The following is a 21,707-nucleotide window of genomic DNA, read 5'->3' on the forward strand; positions in this document are numbered from 1 at the left end:
CTTTCTTAAAACTGGTAAGACTACTACAACAGAAAGAAGTCAAGCCAGTACTTCCAGTGGGCAACAGTCTGGAGAACGCAGAAAACCACCAGCACCCTGGGTAGAAAAATAGTAAGTGGAAACATGTTTTTTTATAGACATCTAAATAATTAAACCATTGTATTTCTTTACAGTCGTCCCAAAAGTGTTGACGATGTAGTGGAACAAGGTGAAGTGGTGGCAGTGCTGCGTAAATGTGTTGAGGGTGCTGATTTACCCAATATGCTGCTGTATGGTCCCCCCGGAACTGGTAAGACTAGTACCATCTTAGCTGCCGCTAGACAAATCTTTGGCGATATGTTTCGTGAGAGAATTTTAGAGCTAAACGCTTCCGATGAGAGAGGCATCAATGTAGTGAGATCAAAAATTAAAAATTTTGCCCAACTTACGGCCAGTGGCACCAGACCAGATGGACGTCCTTGTCCTCCCTTTAAAATTATCATACTGGACGAGGCGGACAGCATGACACATGCTGCCCAAGCAGCTTTGAGAAGAACCATGGAAAAAGAAAGTCGCAGCACTAGATTTTGTTTGGTTTGCAATTATGTATCGCGCATTATTGAACCCATTACCTCTAGATGTACGAAATTCCGCTTTAAGCCTTTAGGGGAAACCCAAATCATAGAACGTCTTAAGCATATTTGCCAATTAGAGGGTGTTAGTATTGAGGAAGATGCCTATAAATCCATTGTGGATATATCGGGAGGTGATATGAGACGTGCTATAACCACACTGCAGTCTTGCTATCGTTTAAAGGGTGCCCAGCATAAAATACAAACTTCAGATTTATTGGAAATGTCGGGTATTATACCAGAGTCTTATTTGCAAGAGTACTTGGAAGTATGTCGTTCGGGTAACTATACAAAACTGGAGGATTATGTGCGTAATATTGCCTATGAGGCTTACAGTATTGGTCAGATGTTGGAGCAATTTAATGAGTATGTTTTAAGATGTCCCTCTTTGACGGACATGCAAAAGGCTCGTATTTGCGATAAACTGGGGGTGAGTGCTGTTGGGTTTATTTTGTATTACGATTGGTTTTTCATTAAAATTTCTTTTACAGGAATGTTCCTTCCGCCTGCAGGATGGTGGTTCAGAATATTTACAAATTATGGATTTGGGCTGTGCTATTATATTGGCTTTACAAGAAAAATAAAGTTTAAAAATTTTTTCGAATTGCATTACATTTAAGATTTAAATTCATGGAGTAATAGCCTATCTGTAACTTGATTTCGAAAATAAATTTTACAAATTACAAAGTGTAACGTTGTAATCCTGCGGTTTCTATTTCAATATCAGTTTAGTTTTTAAATATGCTTTGTAATTTGGTTCCATTTTTATATATATTGCTTCTACTTTATTGTTAAGTTATTTTTTGAAATAAAATTTGAAAAATTACAATTTAATATGTTTTTTGATTAAAGATATTTGTAAAAAGAAACTTTCGTGTGAAGAGATTTTTCTAAATCGAATTATTAAAAACAGTGGAGTTTTGTTGCAGTAGAGATATATCCAAAAGAATAATTCCAAATTTAGCCAAATTTTTTGGTTTCCAAAGATTTAAAATATATTTTTATTTTGTTTATTTAAAAAAAAAAATGTTGATAAAAAACTCGAATCTCATACTTTAAGGAACCACTTCAAATTCATCCTCATCTCGTTCTCTTTTAACACCTCCGCCGCCACCACTACTGCCAGTGGAGCCGGACAAACCAGAAGCAACTGTAGATATAATGCCCACCGCCGCAGCATCAGAATCAACTTCCATTTTAACATCACCACCACTGGAATCTTGACTAGTGCCCATCGAAATAATGCCCTGTTTACTATCCACCGCCACGGTCTTAGCAGTGGTAGTAAATTTGATAACCGGCTTGGGTATAGTAACAACTTGAGTTTTGGGTGTCAAAACAGTCTGGCGTTTGGCCCCCGATCCAGCACCACCAGAAGATTTTACTTGTGTTTTTATATTAGATCTAGAATCCAAGGCAGATTTGGTCATTTTCTTAGGTTGGGTGGCAGCACGTAGTTTATAGTTGCAGGCCGATAAGCAATAACGATCGGGTGGTAGACGCAAGCCGCAATGTGGCTTAATGGGGGGTAGGGGCATGGCATTGCGCACCTCCGCCAGTTTGGATATAATCTAAAAACACAAATACCATCATAAATACAAGTAAAATAATATCATAAGTAAACTTACATGTCGTGGAGGTGGGCAGGTAAAGGCTTTATCCAATACAACTTCAGTTGCCAATTTAACATCATCCAAATCTATGGTTTTCTTACGTGCATGATTGGCAAACACTTTGGCATCATCCAGTATACAAGTCACATAACCTTTGTTTTAAGAAATTTATTTATTTATTATAAAAGGTAAACAAATTAATTTTCTCCCACTTACGATAGGTAAACTCCAACAATTGATTAATGACTCGGGGTTCATATTCCTGTATGCCCAAATCCTTTAATATGGACATTATAACCTGAGCATCTTTGGGTACATGTTTAACCTGCGTATTTATTTTAGTTTTTTCTAATTTTTCCTTTTCTGTCGACATTTTTGCTTTAAATATTAGCAAAAAGCTAAAATTTGTTTTCTTTTTTCACAAGGCATAAACAAAAACTGTCAGGAAAAATTATGTATGCTTGTTCTTGTTATTATTTGTTGTCAAATTTTGATCCAAAGCTTTTTAAACTGTAATGTTTATGATATATATGAAAGCTTATTGCTACAGCCGACTGAGCAGAGCTGCATCTGGTAGCATTTCAAACTAGGGTTCTATAGTTGAAACGAAAAGTCGACTTTTCGACTTTTCGACTTTTTGCATTTAGTTAAAAGTCGACTTTTCGACCTTTCGACTTTTTCCATTTTATGAAAAGTCGATTTTTCGACTTTTCGACCTTTTTCATTTATTTAAAAGTCGACTTTTAGACTTTTCGACTTTTAGTATTTTATAAATGGTCGACTTTTCGACTTTTTCCGACTTTTCGACTTTTTCCGACTTTTTTCGACTTTTTTCGACTTTTCGACTTTTCGACTTTTTCCGACTTTTTTCGACTTTTCGACTTTTTTCAACTTTTCGACTTTTTCCGACTTTTCGATTTTTTACGACTTTTTGAATATTTTCGACTTATTTCGACTTTTTTTCGACTTTTTTCGACTATTTTTTACTTTTTTCGAGTTTTTCCGACTATTTTAGAGTTTTTGACCTCTTTTCCACTTTTTTAAAATTTTCGACTATTTTCGACTTTTCGACTTTTTCCGACTTTTTCCGACTTTTCGACTTTTTTCGACTTTCTTCGACTTTTTTCGACTTTTCGACTTTTTTCGACTTTTCGACTTTTTTCGACTTTTTTCGACTTTCCGACTTTTCGACTTTTTTCGACTTTTATTTACAAAGTCGACTTTTCGACTTTTTTCATAGACGATAGTCGAGTTATCGACTTTTTTGGACAAAATAGTCGACTTCGACTTTTCGACTTTTTTCGACAAAAGGTCGATTGTTCGATTATTCGAAAGTCGATTTATAGAACCCTATTTCAAACACTTCAAACTTAAAAGTGTTTGCTACAAACACGATATACGAAAAATACATTGCTGTTTGATAAATCCGAATATGATAGGTCGTCAAACATATGTATTTTACAGATAGATTACAATTGGAACCGCTGTCGACAAACCACAAAACAGAGCCAGCGACAAATTAAAATTAAGCGACTGTCGACAGACCACATTTTTTGACGTTTATTGGAAAAAATCCAGGCAAAATGATGTTTTTGTTAAAAATTAGAATTATTTTTTAAGAAAAAAAAAATAGGAATGGTTGAAAAAATATTCAGAATAAATAAAAGAAACAAAACAATATGTTTTCGCATTTTAATTTTTATTATTTTCATTTAATATATTCTGAAATTTAAAGAAAAATATCGATAAAGTACTATTTTTTGTTTCACAAAATTATTAAGAAGTTATTAAGCAAAATCATTCATTTTTAGAAACAAAACATTCAAATTATATATATGTATTTAAAAATAGTTCAACTTAAATGGACTTTAGAATTATTTTGGAGGTATTTTTAAAAAGTACCAAAAAAGTTCAAAGCTGTCTTTTTAATATGTAAAAATTGTTAAAATTATAAATTAGTTTATTAAAAATAAAAAAAAAACTTACTTTTCAATGTTCATTTTCTTTAATTTATTTTTTCCAAAAAATTGTATTTCAAAACAAAACAGTTGTTTTGTTTTGTTTATGTTTGTCGCACGCTCTAATCGAAAAATTACATACACACATATGTATGTAAAATACATGTCGTCTAATAGCACCTTTATTGAAAAAAAACTTGTAAAGCTGTCAAAATTTAAGCGGGATTTAGTAGTTTTTTTTGCAAGTTTTCACAAGGAAGGAAGTAAAAAGTTAAAGTTAATAGAAAATTCAAGAAAAATAGAATTTAAATAAAATGTCGATGATATTGACAAATGTTTATCAAATGTTAAGTTTTAGTGTGTCAATGTTATATCAATTACATGTGTTTTATCAGCAAATGCAGTTTTTTATGAAATATAGTGGGTGGCTGCCACCAATGAAAAATGTATTAATATTTAATAAAATTAAAGTGTCAATGTAGTGTTCCTTATAGAAAATTAAACACAAATGAAGTGCTGTTATAATAAAGGTATGTTCCATTAATGGTTTTTATTTATTTGTTAACATTTTTTATGGAATTTACTGAAATTAGAATTAAAGCTCAATTATTGTTTGATTCTGGGATATGGTAGTTGAACTGTTTTTCACACTTCTTCCAAATAGACATACTAAGAAGAGGATTTGCATTAACTAGGTGGTAAACTAGTAGTTTTGTTGTTGTTACAGCTAAACTAAACTACTTCATGCTCCGGTGGTTCTACTTAAAAGCACAAGACCAAATTGTGCTTTTACTTCTAGTTTAGTCTACAAATTCTTTGGTAAAAAATAGAGTTATGCCGAACAGTTGTACAAGTAGTATTATGGACTGTACTAAAGTCTTGAATTATATATTCTGGATTATAGTCTGGTTTATATTGTTTAATATAGACTGCACTAAAGTCTTTAATGGTCCGGTTTATAGTCTGACTATCGTCTACTCTATAGCCTTGCCTATAGTCTAATTTATAGAAGTTAAAACTAAAGACCATACTAGACTATAGACTAGACTATAGACTAGACTATAGACTAGACTATAAACTAGACTATAGACTATAGACTAGACTATAGACTAGACTATAGACTAGACTATAGACTAGACTATAGACTAGACTATAGACTAGACTATAGACTAGACCAGCGGTTCCCACCGTTTTTTACTTCGCGGACCCCTTGAGAAATTTATTTAATTTCACGGACCCCCATACATATTTTGATATCTTATTGTTATAAATAATTGTTCATCAAAAAATTCTCTTAGTCCTGGTCCATAAACCCTATAAAATATTCCCGTACATTGAGAATATTTAGTATTTCGGAGATGTTTTCAATTGCATGGATTTAATTTTATGATCATGAGAGCTTTCATGTTCATTTCTCTTTATAAAGTATTGTCGACATGTGCTTAAAGAGTCATGTTTCTAAATTTGTTTGCGATTGCATAGGAGTGAGCTGAGTATGTAAGCTAAGTTTTCAGGAAAATACGTGAAAGTTAGACTTCTTCGATGTTGTTGCGGAATGCGTTACCCACATAAAATATGACCTGAACTCTTTGCGAATGTACTGTGAATTTGGATCTTAAATTTGAATTTTAAAATACCTACGAATTATTTTACTGCGTGGTTTTGACTACGCAAACCGCTATGAATTTTCTGATGTTGATTTAATAATATTGGACAACAAAATGAAGTTAAAATCTGTGTATCACGTCGGAATGGAATATTTATATTTACAATTAACTAGATTAACAGTTTTGCTTACAATTTAAAAAAATATTATGAAATGTGACCTAACTTCATATTCCGGGATACCAGTATCAGTATTTAATTCTAAGGCAAATCATTATCCGTCTGATATAAAAACATTTATTTCGATACATATACATTTATAAAAATTACAAATCACGTAATATTTTACTTTATAAAAGTGAAACAATAAATTTGTAGGGCCTAGCATCATCCTGATAAACGACCGAAACAATAAAATTCAAAAAGTCACCAACAAATCTGGGATTATTGAATAAAAATTGTGTATTTTAGTATTTATGAAAATTTTGGAGATATTTTTAATATTTTCTAAATAGAGAATATTTTTTATTTATGATTTTTTTCGTTCGTCTTCGCGGACCCCCTAGGATTTTGCTACGGACCACTAGGGGTCCGCGGACCCCCTTTTGGGAACCGTTGGACTAGACAATAGACTAGACTATAGACTAGACTATAGACTAGACTATAGAATACTAGACTAGACTATAGACTAGGACTATAGACTAGACTAGACTATAGACTAGACTAGACTATAGACTAGACTATAGACTAGACTAGACTATAGACTAGACTATAGACTAGACTATAGACTAGACTATAGACTAGACTATAGACTAGACTATAGACTAGACTATAGAATAGACTATAGACTCGACTATAGACTAGACTATAGACTAGACTATAGACTAGACTATAGACTAGACTATAGACTAGACTATAGACTAGACTATAGACTAGACTATAGACTAGACTATAGACTAGACTATAGACTAGACTAATAGACTAGACTATAGACTAGACTATAGACTAGACTATAGACTAGACTAGACTATAGACTAGACTAGACTATAGACTAGACTAGACTATAGACTAGACTAGACTATAGACTAGACTAGACTAGACTAGACTTAGACTAGACTATAGACTAGACTATAGACTAGACTATAGACTAGAATATAGACTAGACTAGACTAGCTAGACTAGACTATAGACTAGACTAGACTATAGACTAGACTATAGACTAGACTAGACTATAGATAGACTAGACTATAGACTAGACTAGACTAGACTAGACTAGATAGACTAGACTAGACTAGACTATAGATAGACTAGACTATAGACTAGACTATAGACTAGACTATAGACTAGACTATAGACTAGACTATAGACTAGACTATAGACTAGACTATAGACTAGACTATAGACTAGACTATAGACTAGACTATAGACTAGACTATAGACTAGACTATAGACTAGACTATAGACTAGACTATAGACTAGACTATAGACTAGACTATAGACTAGACTATAGACTAGACTATAGACTAGACTATAGACTAGACTATAGACTAGACTATAGACTAGACTATAGACTAGACTATAGACTAGACTAGACTAGACTATAGACTAGACTATAGACTAGACTATAGACTAGACTATAGACTAGACTATAGACTAGACTATAGACTAGACTATAGACTAGACTATAGACTAGACTATAGACTAGACTATAGACTAGACTATAGACTAGACTATAGACTAGACTATAGACTAGACTATAGACTAGACTATAGACTATAGACTATAGACTAGACTATAGACTAGACTATAGACTAGACTATAGACTAGACTATAGACTAGACTATAGACTAGACTATAGACTAGACTATAGACTAGACTATAGACTAGACTATAGACTAGACTATAGACTAGACTATAGACTAGACTATAGACTAGACTATAGACTAGACTATAGACTAGACTATAGACTAGACTATAGACTAGACTATAGACTAGACTATAGACTAGACTATAGACTAGACTATAGACTAGACTATAGACTAGACTATAGACTAGACTATAGACTAGACTATAGACTAGACTATAGACTAGACTATAGACTAGACTATAGACTAGACTATAGACTAGACTATAGACTAGACTATAGACTAGACTATAGACTAGACTATAGACTAGACTATAGAGACTATAGACTAGACTATAGACTAGACTATAGACTAGACTATAGACTAGACTATAGACTAGACTATAGACTAGACTATAGACTAGACTATAGACTAGACTATAGACTAGACTATAGACTAGACTATAGACTAGACTATAGACTAGACTATAGACTAGACTATAGACTAGACTATAGACTAGACTATAGACTAGACTATAGACTAGACTATAGACTAGACTATAGACTAGACTATAGACTAGACTATAGACTAGACTATAGACTAGACTATAGACTAGACTATAGACTAGACTATAGACTAGGACTATAGAACTATAGACTAGACTATAGACTAGACTATAGACTAGACTATAGACTAGACTATAGACTAGACTATAGACTAGACTATAGACTAGACTATAGACTAGACTATAGACTAGACTATAGACTAGACTATAGACTAGACTATAGACTAGACTATAGACAGACTATAGACTAGACTATAGACTAGACTATAGGCTAGACTATAGACTAGTCAATTGACTAGACTATAGACTAGACTATTGACTAGACTGTAGACATGACTATATGTTAGACTATATATTCTAGAACTAGACTTTAGACTAGTCTATAGACTAGACTTTAGACTAGACCATAGACTAGACTGACTATAAACTATACAATAGCCAAATCTGTAGTTCAGGATATAGACCAGACTTTAGCCTAGAATATAATACATAATAATAAACTAATCTTGATTAGACTAAACCATTTAAAAAGCTTTATAGATAAATTTCATCTAATTGCGTTTCGAACTTAACGTAGATGATGCAAAATGTTACCTTTTTGATACATTTTTAATTGTGTCTATATTTATTTGGATGATTTCATTTAAATATAAGTAATTCAAAACACGATTCTATTTTGTTTATATATGACTAGTTTATTAAATATTATAATTACATACATACTTACATAGAACATATTGTACATGTGTATGTATGTTTGTTTTGTTTGATAGCATATTAAAAAAATTTACATACATAAATAAAAATTAATTACTTATTAAGATACATAATTATGTTTTGTTGCTTTTTTTGGGAAGTTTTTACTTTTTATACAAATTACTAGATAAATTAAAAAAAAAACTCAACATAAAAAAACAAACTTTGGTCAAATCGTGATAAAAAAATAAAGAAAAAAAAGAAAATAATAAAATTAGAAGATACTTTTAGAACTTTAGAAAAAAAAACTTAAAATTTTATTATGAAACGATATTGAAATAAACATTTGTTTAATATTAACAAACTAATTATTTAATATTTATAGCAAATTATTATAGGAATAATTAATAACACTTAAATTAATTTTAAATAAAAGGAAATTGCAAGAAACTTTTGAAACAATTTAACAGAAACTTAAAGTTTCTTTTTTTAAAGAAAATATTACAATAATAGTTTAGATATAATTACATAAAAAAATATTATAAATTTTTAAATTTTATTTACTTTAATAATAATTATTTTAGATTAAAACTAAAGTATTGAAATAAATACTTTTTTTAACAACACTAACACACAGGCTCAATATAAATTTAGTACCAGATTTCATGTGCGACTCCTTTACACTAAAGAATTCTACATTGTGGCTTACTTTTAGGTTTCTTTTCTACAGCTCTTACCGCCTCTTCGAATACGGTTTGTAGATTTACTTTTTTCTTGGCCGAACACTCGACCAGAGAATGGGCATGTATTTCTTTCTTCAAACGACGTCCTTCGGCTGTTGTTACGAATTTTTCTGAATTTGCTATACGTAAATCCAATTTAGTACCGACTAGAACGACGGGTACATTGTTGGAATAATGACGAATTTCGGGCCACCATTTACTTTTGATGTTTTCGAAGGAAGCTCGACTACTGATGGAATAGCATAACAGAAAACAACTGGTCTGAAATAAGTGAGAGGTGGGAGAGAAAGGAAAATTTTTAGTATTTTCTTGATCGATGGAAATTGGTCTATGGGCTAAACTATAGTTTGGATTATAAACTGCTCTAAAATCTGAATACACTGGTTATATAGGTTTGTAGGACTGTAGTATATTCAATAGTTTGGTCTATAATTTGGAATATAGTCTGGACTATAGTCTGGACTGTAGTCTGGTGTATAGTCTGTTTTATAGTTCAGACTATGGTTTAGTCTATAGTCTGGTTTATAATCTGGACTATGGTCTGTTCTATAGCCTGGACTATAGTTTGGACTATAGTCTGCACTATAGTCTGATCTAGAGTCTGTACTATAGTCCGGACTATATTGAGGACTACAGTCTGGTTTATAGTCTGGTCTATATTCTGGACTATAGATTGGTCTATAGTTTGGACTATAGTCGGGTCTACAGTCTGGACTATAGTCTGGTCTATATTCTGGATTATAGTCTGGACTATAGTCTGGACTATAGTATTGTCTATAGTCTGATCTATAGTCTTGTCTATAGTCTGGACTATATTCTTGTCTATAGTCTGGACTATAGTCTTGTCTATAGTCTGGACTATAGTCTTGTCTATAGTCTGGACTATAGTCTTGTCTATAGTCTGGACTATACTATAGTCTGGACTATAGTCTTGTCTATAGTCTGGACTATAGTCTTGTCTATAGTCTGGACTATAGTCTTGTCTATTGTCTTGTCTATAGTGTGGACTATAATTAGGCCTATAATCTGGTCTGTAGTCTGGTGTATATTCTGTTCTATAGTTTGGCGTATAGCTTAGTCTAAAGTATGGTCTATAGTATGGTCTATAGAATGGTCTATAGTATGGTCTATAGTCTGGACTATAGTCTTGTCTGTAGCCTAGACTTTAGTCTGGTCTATAGTCTGGTCTATAGTCTGGACTATAGTTTGATCTATAGTCTGCACTATAGTCTGGTCTGTAGCCTGGACTATACTCTGGACTACAGTCTGGTCTTTAGTCTGGACTATAGTCTGATCTATAGCCGGGATTATAGTCTGATGTATAGCCGGGACTATAGTGTGGTCTATACCTGGCCTATAGTCTGAACTATAGTATGGTCGTTAGTTTGGTCTGTAGTATGTTCCTCAGTCTGCTCTATAGTCAGAACTATAGTTTACTCTATAATGTAGACTCATAATTTACTTACATTTGGATAACTTAAAGGTCTTAAACGTTCATAATCCTCCTGACCCGCTGTATCCCACAACGTTAAACTGTATTCCTTATCGTCAACACTTATGGTGCAGGCATGATTATCGAAAACCGTGGGTATATATTCTTCAGGAAATTCATTTTGTGTATAGGTGATCAGCATACAAGTCTTTCCCACCATACCATCACCAACTATGGTGATTTTAAAGGACGCACACTATTCGACATGATTTGTGACTAAAAATAAATACAAGTAAAATAATATTTAATAACATGTGTTTTTTAAAAAAATATATATATATAAATTTTTGCCCTAAACGGAAGTAGTGTCATTTCATTAAAGTTTTGTGGGTTTCGATGTAAATATAAGTATTTCCAAATATGTATGTATTTCAATGTTGCAATTTGGAGATTATTGACCTTTTTTTCTGTGGTTTTCCTTTCAACATATTGCTGCATATTTGTATGATGAAAACAAAAATAAATAAAATAAAAAAATTATCAAATTGCTAATTGTTAGTTTGTAGGTTTGAGTACACTGTTAGTTGCTGTTAAATATTCCAAGAAATTTGCAAAAGTTTTGATGTAAATAACATTAACCTTTTTGAAAAATTACTTTACAAAACTTGTGTAAATAAAAAGGGTGAGAATTATATTGTTTAAACAGTTAAAAAAAGTAAAATCAAAAATGATCGCTGATATACAAAACTTAGAGGAAGTGAATTAAACTAGTCACGTGACTGAAAACACTAGAGACTTTGGTCCACCGCTCAACAGGCAAATTAGATTCACGATTGAATCCATTCTTATTGATAACTCATTCACTTAAATCCTTATTTGTTCGAGATACATAATGAACTTAAATGATTTCTATATTATTCCTTCACATATGTACATTCCAAAGCATATTGTATTACAAATGGTATGACTACTACAATAATATGTGTGTAAACGTCTCATTTCCTATTGCGGGGGCCTATAAAAAGGTAAATGATTCATTAGAGTTACGTTTTTTGCTTCTTGTGTTTCTCATTTTAAAACGAGTACATGTATTTTAATATGTATGTTTTTCTGTAATGGAATTTATTTAATAATCGACTTTGAATATGAATTCAAACCGATTTGTTTTTCTTTGCTTTATTTTTGCTGGTATATAAAAATAAAATTTATATATATATATAGAAAAGTAAATTGATAAGATAACTTTGGAGTAGCATGTACATGAAACAGTATTTGCAATATATTTTTAATACTTTTTTTTGTTGCTGCTACTTTATAAATACAATATAATTTATTAAAATGTTTAGTGACAAAATTGAAAAAAAAAACTGGATCAGTTAGAGGAAATTAGTAAAAGAGTTAATAAGCTTTTTAGTTGTAGTAAATAAAATAAGATTTAATTAATTGACATCGACATATCTTTGGCATTAAAACCTAACTACAGATTGTAGTTTATTTAAATGTATTAAATGGCAATTTTATTAAACAAATTAAAGTTTCAGATGCAAAGGCTGTAATCTCCACTTTTTAGGTTTTCCAATGTTTTCAACTATAAAGTGAAAAGTTTTGTAAATTTAATTTATTTTAAAGTGTGAAATATTAATTTTATCAAGCAAACAGTTAACAGGTTTAGCAGAAAAGACTGTAATCCTCACTAGAGATAGTTGTTTTTGCTTCTAAAGCCCTCAAATAATCGATTATAATCAATAATTTTCTATTAAACATACACGACTTTATGAAATATATTAACAAAACCTCATTGTATTCACACATGCAATTAATGGCAATAAAACGTTAAAGGACAAAAGTAGTGAGATATGGAGAGGAAAACAATAAAGATAATCATCAGTAAAATTAAGGGGGAAAATTTTTAATTAATATTAATAATATTATTATGTTGTTTATGCTAAATGTTAATAAAATAAAGAGAGATTGGTAAAATAAATCTTATCAGACCGAAACAAGTTGGCAGAGTAATAAAAATTGATTTCTGGGAATCAAGGAATTGAATTGTAAAAATAATTAACTGTTAATGTCTGAATGTGAACTTGATAAGCAATGATTCTAGAAACATAACTTTAAATCCGAAGTAGGGGAATAGATAGATAGATAGATATAGATAGATAGATAGATAGATAGATAGATAGATAGAGATAGATAGATAGATAGATAGATGAGATAGATAGATAGATAGATAGATAGATAGATATAGATAGATAGATAGATAGATAGCTATATAGATAGATAGATAGATAGATAGATATAGCTCGCTCGCTAGCTCGCTCTAGATCGCTAGCTCGCTTATAGCTCGCTAGCTCGATCGCTCTATTCGCTCTCGCTAGCGCTAGCTCGCTCGCTCGCTCGCTCTGCTCGCTCGCTCGCTCGCTCGCTCGCTCGCTCGCTCGCTCTCTCTCGCTCCTCGCTCTCTCTAGCTCTCTCGCTCTCTTCGCTCGCTCGCTCGCTCGTCGCTCGCTCGCTCGCTCGCTCGCTCGCTCGCTCGCTCGCTCGCTCGCTCGCTCGCTCGCTCGCTCGCTCGCTCGCTCGCTCTCTCGCTCGCTCGCTCGCTCGCTCGCTCGCTCCTCTCGCTCGCTCGCTCGCTCCTCGCTCGCGCTCGCTCTCGCTCGCTCGCTCGCTCGCTCGCTCGCTCGCTCGCTCTCGCTCGCTCGCTCGCTCGCTCTCGCTCGCTCGCTCGCTCGCTCGCTCGCTCGCTCGCTCGCTCGCTCGCTCGCTCGCTCGCTCGCTCGCTCGCTCGCTCGCTCTCTCGCTCGCTCGCTCGCTCGCTCGCTCTCTCGCTCGCTCTCCTCGCTCGCTCGCTCGCTCTCTCGCTCGCTCGCTCGCTCGCTCGCTCGCTCGCTCGCTCGCTCGCTCGCTCGCTCGCTCGCTCGCTCGCTCCTCGCTCGCTCGCTCGCTCGCTCGCTCGCTCCCGCTCGCTCCTCTCCTCGCTCGCTCGCTCTCTCTCTCGCTCGAGCTCCTCGCTTCTCGCTCGCTCGCTCGCTCGCTCGCTCTCGCGCGCTCCTCGCTCGCTCGCTCGCTGGTCGCCTCCGCTGGCTCTCGCCTTGAAGTTAATGATCATGGCCATTACTCAAAATAACGCGCAATGACAAATGTGTCAGTGTCTAGTCGACATATCATAAACTATAATACTATTTATATAGCATTAGACGACACTTTAAGTGTTTAAATGACAGCAAGTGTCAGCAATATTTTATTCCTTTCAAACCAATTTCACACTGTTTACAACAGTTGTTGCTATAACTAAAACGTTTTTCTTTTCACGAAATATTTCAAACTTCCACTCTTTCACAAACAGACTTTAACAACAACAATTAAAAACGATTTATATTACACTATTATTTGAAACATTTATTATTTTTGTTTAATATTTTAATTAAATATTTAAATTGAACGCACTCATACAAATTGTTAGTTAACATTATTATTATTATTAATTAATTTAAACGTGTGTAAACGGATGAATCATTCAAGAAATATTAAATAAATAATGAAAATAAAACTTGAAAGCTGATGACTCTTAATAAGGTCTTTTCTAAAAGTCATACATTACGGTGTTTTCTATTTATTTTTTTTATATAGAAATACCTATACACATTAAAATACAATAGAAATAGTAGAAAAAAAGTTAGTTTTTTATCAATTTAGCGCTTTTTGTTTGTTGCCTTTCTTTTAGTACCCTACACAATGTGTTTTGGTTAAGTAAAGATGTTTGTAATGCTTGAATTGGATGTATTAAATGACATATACAAATATAGTGAAATCTTTATCATAATTGGTTTGCAAATATCCGTAAGTCTATATGTCTTTCTGACTTGTCTGATAAAATTTGAAGACCTAGAAACTTTTGAATATATTCATTTCATAACTGCAAATCGCATAACTGATCTTTACTTCCAATTAAAGCCTTCTTATGAAAACTAACTTTGCTTTCAGTTATATTTTAATCATGTAGGGTATCCTATTGATCGCCAATAACTAACTTTTTTACTACTTTATAATGATGGTGAGCAATTCTTTAACTTGTTGGGTTATGTTTTATTAGCATCTTCTTGTTTGATTTAATTTTTTTCTTTCCAAAAGCGCGTAAAAGTATTGTGTGAATGAATGACTCATAACTGAACGCTTTTGTTTTGTTTGCTGGTTGTTTGAAATTAAAGTTAGTAATAAATAAAATGAGGAGAAATACCCCAATTTTCTTGGAATTTTTATGAATTTTTGTAGAAATAATAAATAACAAAAAAACTAACATACGAACACACACAGACTTGATGGATTCTGCTGCTTCAGCTGTTGATGTTTAAACGTGACCAGAAAAAGTGGCCAAACAAGATGATCACACACGAACAATGATCTGAACCAAAATCACCTTTATTAATTTTAAAAAACAATACAAATGGATTCAAGAATTAATACTAAATAATGGATCAAGTGTAAAACATATTAGGGGGGCATTTTGGAGTGAAGAAACATCAAATCGATAACTATTATATAGATAACTATTCAATAGAAAAGTCAAGATAGCAAAAAGTTAGGTTATCAAGAGAGTTAAGTCAATTTATCGATAACTTTTCTATGGATAAGTGAAGTTATTGATAACTTTTCTATAGAAAGTGAAGTTATCGATAACTTCTCTATAGAAAAGTGAATGTCATTGAATGTTATTCTATAGATAAGTCAAGTTATCGATAACTTTTCTGCAGAAAAGTCAAGTTATCGATAAATTCTCTGCAGAAATGTGAAGTTATCGATAACTTTTCTATAGATAAGACAAGTTATCCATAACTTTTCTATAGAATAGTCAAGTTATCGATAACTTTTCTGCAGAAAAGTCAAGTTAGCGATAGCTTTTTTAAGGAAAATACAAGTTATTTATAATATTCTATAGAGAAGTCAAGTTTTCGATAACTTTTATATGTCCAAGTCGAGTTATCGATAACTTTTCTATAGATAAGTTAAGTTATCGATAACTTTTCTATAGATAAGTTAGGTTATCGATATCTTTTCTATAGAAAAGTCGAGTTATCGACAACTTTTCTGTAGAAAAGATAATCCTTAAATAACTTTCAATAGAATGCTCGAGTTATCGATATTTTTTCTAGGGAAAAATCTAACTATCGACAACTTTTCTTTAGAAAAGTCAAATTATCGGTAACTTTTTCTATAGAAAAGTCATGTTATCGGTAACATATCTATGGAAAAGTCAACTAACTTTTCGATAGAAAAGTCAAGTTATCGATAACTTTTCTATAAAAAAGTAAAGTTATCCATAAATTTTCTATAGGTTAGTTAAGTTATCGGTAACATTTTTATAGAAAACTGAAGTTATCGATAAAATTTTTATGTAAATCACAAGTATTCTATAATTTTCTATAGAAAAGTCATGTTATCGATAACTTTTCTATAGAAAAGTCATGTTATCGATAAGTTTTCTATAGAAAAGTCATGTTATTGATAACTTTTCTATAGAAAAGTCATGTTATTGATAACTTTTCTATAGAAAAGTCATGTTATTGATAACTTTTCTATAGAAAATTCAAGTTATCGATAATTTTTCTATAGAAAGGTCAAGTTATCTATAACTTTTCTATAGAAAACTCATGTTATCGATAACTTTTCTATAGAAAAGTCAAGCTATCCATAACTTTCCTATGGAACAATTATGTTATCGCTAGCTTTTCTCTAGGAAAGTCAAGTTATAGATAACTTTTCTGAAATCCACTGTTACTTCTAAAAATTGATTAACCACCCTAATACAATATTGAAAACAACTGTTGTCTAGAATATTGAATTGGAATGCAACAGGTTTATTTTGATTTTGAGGTTATTGTTATTGTTGTTGTTGGGAAATTCAAAAGCCTGACTGACTTTGTTACAGTTGTGCGTGTTTTTGTTCTTATTTGATTTTTCATTATTATTTACACAAGTTTTCTGTAGTTGTTTAACAATTTTTATTGTAATTTTCTTTGGGTTTTTTTTCAAATTTTACACGTTTTTTTAACAAACATTTTACATTTCAATAGATTTTATTTATTATTTTATTATAAACGAGTTATGGGTGATTTTGTTTAACATTTTATGTTTTATAACTAATAATTATTTCGTTTTTTTATATACATTTTATGAGTGAGTCATTAAGAATACTGCATGTATTCACGTATTTATTTGTCATACAATTTAAAGTCATCATTTGTGTGTTTCTTTTTAAAGACATCTAGAAGTAAATAGATACTTTATTTTAACCACAAGTCTATAGACTAGAGAATTCTAGCAGTGAGAGGGGCAAAGGTAAATTCTTAGTAATCAAGTCAAACCTACAGCTATTTTGAACAATATTTGTTTATCTTTAAACATTTTCTTTGATTTTTCTAAATATTTGGACTCATTAATAAGAGATTAAATAAGATTATCTGATGAACGCAAGTCTTCAGTAACAAATTATTCAAATTTTATTGATTTGATTTCAAAAAACTTTCTACTCTCCTTCACAGTCTTGTTACAACTTAATTTATTATGCCATTTTATGTTAAATACTTTATTTAATAATTCATAAAGAAAACTCGAACAGAAAACCCAAAAACTCCAAATTGAAATTGTTTTTTGTTTGTCATATGAATATAAATTATATTATAAAGAAAACTCACTTGATAAACATTAACTTAAACCAAACGAACTAACAAAAGATTAAGAAAAGAACCTTAAGAAAAACTCATAAAATTTATTAATAAAAAATAAATTCATTTCGTATAAAAAGGGAAAAATATTCTACATAAAATATAAAAATGCAACCGACAACGTCCAATGGAAATTGAATTGATAAGAGAAATATTTTTGTTCACACATCGTATTGAAATGAATTCAGAGCTCAGAGCTGCCTCTAAAAAAAATCTGAAATATATGATTAAAATGGCAGACGGCAAAGAAACAGAAAATGTAATAAAAGAATTAAAGAAAAAAAGTTCAAAACATTTGACATTTGGAGAACACATAAAATGAAATAACAATAATAAATTTATTTATTATATTCACATACTTCATCTACATATAGTAGTTTAACAATTGATTTTTAAATAAATTTATACAAATTATTATAAACAACAAGTGTTTTTACGATTATTTCTATACTCAGTCTCAGTCTTAAAGAATTCAGATGAAAGATTATCACATTTAAATGCAGTTTATAATGGAGTTTATTAATTAAGAGATGGTGGTTTATCGATAACTTTTCTGTAGAAAAGTGCAGCTATCGATATGTTTTCTATAGAGAAGTGCAATAATCGATAACTTTTTTATAGAAAAGTGTAGTAATAGATAACTTTTCTATAGAAAAGTCCAGTAATCGATAACTTTTCTATAGAGAAGTCCACTAATCGATAACTTTTCTATAGAAATTTCCAGTAATCGATAACTTTTCTATAGAAAAGTCCAGTAATCGATATCTTTTCTATAGAAAAGTAAAGTAATCGATAACTTTTCTATAGAAAAGTCCAGTAATCGATAAATTTTTTAAAGTAAAGTCCAGTAATCGATAATTTTTTAAAGAAAAGTCCAGTAATCGATAATTTTTCTATAGAAAAGACCGATAATTGATGACGTTTCTAGAGAACAGTCAAGTTATCGATAACTTTTCTATAGAAAAGTCCAGAAATCGATAACTTTTGTCTAGAAAAGTCCAGTAATCGATAATTTTTCGATAGAAAAGTTATTTTATCGATAACTCTTCTATAGAAAAGTCCAGCAATCTTTCCTTCTATAGAAAAAGTCGAAGTCATAGATAACTTTTCTGTAGAAAAGTCCCATTCGATAATATTTCAATAGAAAAATACAGAAAGCTATAACTTGGCTATAGAATAGTTTCGTAATCGATAACTTTTCCATAGGAAAGTCATGTTATCGATAGGTTTTCTATAGAAAAGTTCAGAAATCGATAACTTTTCTATAGAAAAGTCCGATAATTTATAAATTTTCTAGAGAACAGTAAAGTTTTTTTTCTGTAGAACAGCTAAGTTATCGATAACTTTTCTAGAAATTTTCATAACTTTTCTGTAGTAAAGTTTGGTTATCGAAAAATTATCGATAATTTTTCTATAAAAAAGTCAAGTTATCGATAACTTTTCTACACAAAATCAAGTTATCGACAGCTTTTGTATACAAAAAACAAGATATCGATAACTTTTTTATAGAAAAGTTATGTATATAGATTAAACTCTTTAGCAGTTCTGTTTATTAAGACGATTTTGAGAAATTAAAATAAAGTTTAATGAACGAACACATTATTTATTACGCATTTAGTTGGGTTTTTTTATTGTTGTTGTTACTGATGTCTTCACCAACGAAGAACGGTAATATGATATCATAAAATATATACAAATAGTGTAATGAGACATTATTCACACCCTCTTCTTATAAATAACAAATGTGACACATTTCTTGTAACCAATATATTGGTGGTATCCAATTGATCATTCATAGACTTCATTAGTCTGATATACATATATATTTAAGAAATAAAAATGGCATATAAAGTCCAAAATACCTTTCAACTAGTGCTTGAACTCGTTTGCTGGAATAATTACTCAATAACTACTTCTAATAAAACAGTTAAAGAACTGCTTACACTTCTTCCCCATATTAATCAACCCTGCATCTTTAATTTCCCTTTCATTTGTAGTTTATCTTTAATTTACAAGAAACGCCTCCTTTTTTTCTGTCTTCTTCCTCTCATTGCTTTATTTCAAGACTTTTTCTTTAAAGATAAAAAACCGGGCTTTATTTACATTTTGTTTTAATATGAAAATAAAAGTATTAATTACAAAATAACAAACATTATAGAAAAAACTTGTCGAAGGAGAAAAAAAAAAAAAAAAAAAAAATCGAAAACATGATAAAGTACTTCCGTTTATATGTTTCTGTTGTTGACATTTTATTTGTTTTATTAATTTTCCACTGAAAAAAAGAGAGTGAGAGTTATAGAAAAACACTATTATTTTCATTTAATAAATAATTTATTACTTGTAATATAAATTAACTTTCTAAACAAATGTCATTCTTTAAAAACATACATATTTTATGGAATTTTATTGAAAAATTTTCTAAGAATTATGAAATACAAATACAAGTACTAAATGTTAATCGCTGTTAAATATTTAAAATGCAGTTAAATAATTTTGGGTGGCAAGAAAAGATAAACAAAACAATTTGAAAAAAACACACACGCATTTAAAATAATGACGTCAAGTTAAAAAATTTGTTTAAAAATTAGTAAATAAAGATTAAGCAAATTTGCAGTTTAAAAAGAAATAAATATGTGCTAATAAGGAAAGTTCTAGTTTTATACAGTTTTATAAAAACATATTAATATTGTGTAGTCATTTGAGTATAAAATATTAAAAATCTTATCTTTGTTGGAAAAAAATATTTGCACAAATAAATTTATTTAAAGTTTTTTTATTGTTAAAAGTAACATAAGATTGTTTAATCGTTAGCCGCAGAAAAGAAATCTTGTTTCTAAGTTATGAAAATGGAGAATAGTTATTTCATTTTATAAATTTCTAAACGTAGTCAAGTTATCGAAATTTTTTGGAAGAATAGCAAAGTATTCTATAGAAAATTTAAGTTATCGATAACTTTTCTATATAAAAGTCAAGTTATCGATAACTTTTCTACATAAAAGTCAAGTAACCGATAACTTTTCTATATAAATGTCAAGTTATCGATAACTTTTCTATGTAAAAGTTAAGTTATCGATAACTTTTCTATATAAAAGTCAAGTTATCTATAACATTTCTATACAAAAGTCAAGTCTGTAGAAGAGTCAAGTTAACGATAATTTTTCTATAGAAAAGTAAAAATATCGATAACATTTCTATAGAAAATTTAAGTTATCGATAACTTTTCTATAGAAAAATTAAGTTATCGATAACTTTTTTATATAAAAGTCAAGTTATCGATAACTTTTCTATACAAAAGTCAAGTCTGTAGAAGAGTCAAGTTAACGATAATTTTTCTATAGAAAAGTAAAAATATCGATAACTTTTCTATAGAAAAATTAAGTTATCGATAACTTTTCTATATAAAAGTCAAGTTATCGATCTTTTCTATACAAAAGTCAAGTCTGTAAAAGAGTCAAGATAACGAAAATTTTTCTATAGAAAAGTAAAAATATCGATAACATTTCTATGGAAAATTTGAGTTATCGATAACTTTTCTATAGAAAAATTAAGTTATCGATAACTTTTTTATATAAAAGTCAAGTTATCGATAACTTTTCTATAGAAAAGTCAAGTCTGTAGAAGAGTCAAGTTAACGATAATTTTTCTAAAAGTAAAAATATCGATAACTTTTCTATAGAAAAGTAAAAATATCGATAACTTTTCTATAAAAAAGTAAAAATATCAATAACTTTTCTATAGAAAAGTCAAGTTATCGATAACTTTTCTATAAAAAAGTTAAGTTATCGATAACTTTTTTATAGAAAAGTCAAGTTATCGATAACTTTTTTATAGAAAAGTCAAGTTATCGATAACTTTTCTATATAAAAGTAATGTTATCGATAACTTTTCTATAGAATTATCGATAAATTTTCTATA

At 30.6% G+C, this 21,707-nt stretch overlaps 3 protein-coding genes across 3 annotated transcripts in view; 1 reads left to right on the plus strand and 2 right to left on the minus strand.

The window, feature by feature from the left end:
• Positions 1-1,215, plus strand: part of LOC119613647 (replication factor C subunit 4) — a 1,336-nt gene extending 121 nt beyond the window's left edge. Inside the window, exons 1-3 of the mRNA XM_037969673.1 lie at positions 1-111; positions 174-1,041; positions 1,103-1,215. The exon at positions 1-111 is cut by the window's left edge and continues 121 nt beyond it. Coding sequence (XP_037825601.1) covers positions 1-111; positions 174-1,041; positions 1,103-1,195 — 1,072 coding nt within the window. The 3' untranslated portion in view covers positions 1,196-1,215. The remainder of the gene's footprint in view (positions 112-173; positions 1,042-1,102) is intronic.
• Positions 1,216-1,232: 17 nt separating this feature from the next.
• Positions 1,233-2,716, minus strand: LOC119613648 (transcription initiation factor TFIID subunit 9). Its single transcript, XM_037969674.1, has 3 exons — positions 2,441-2,716; positions 2,240-2,376; positions 1,233-2,182 (listed from the first exon to the last, which is right to left on the minus strand). Exons 1-3 carry the CDS (start codon positions 2,595-2,597, stop codon positions 1,667-1,669), a joined length of 810 nt encoding a protein of 269 aa, XP_037825602.1. The 5' UTR covers positions 2,598-2,716; the 3' UTR covers positions 1,233-1,666.
• A 6,223-nt stretch (positions 2,717-8,939) lies between these two features.
• Positions 8,940-11,343, minus strand: LOC119613652 (ras-like GTP-binding protein RhoL). The gene is given in 3 exon segments (XM_037969679.1): positions 8,940-9,896; positions 11,102-11,313; positions 11,316-11,343. Coding segments are annotated over 3 exon segments (552 nt in total). The 5' UTR covers positions 11,335-11,343; the 3' UTR covers positions 8,940-9,575.
• Positions 11,344-21,707: the final 10,364 nt, after the last annotated feature.

The sequence above is a fragment of the Lucilia sericata genome, unplaced genomic scaffold (assembly GCF_015586225.1).
Source record: "Lucilia sericata isolate MDLA Ls3-8-SP2 unplaced genomic scaffold, ASM1558622v1 Contig002234F_arrow, whole genome shotgun sequence".
Taxonomy (NCBI): Eukaryota; Metazoa; Arthropoda; class Insecta; order Diptera; family Calliphoridae; genus Lucilia; species Lucilia sericata.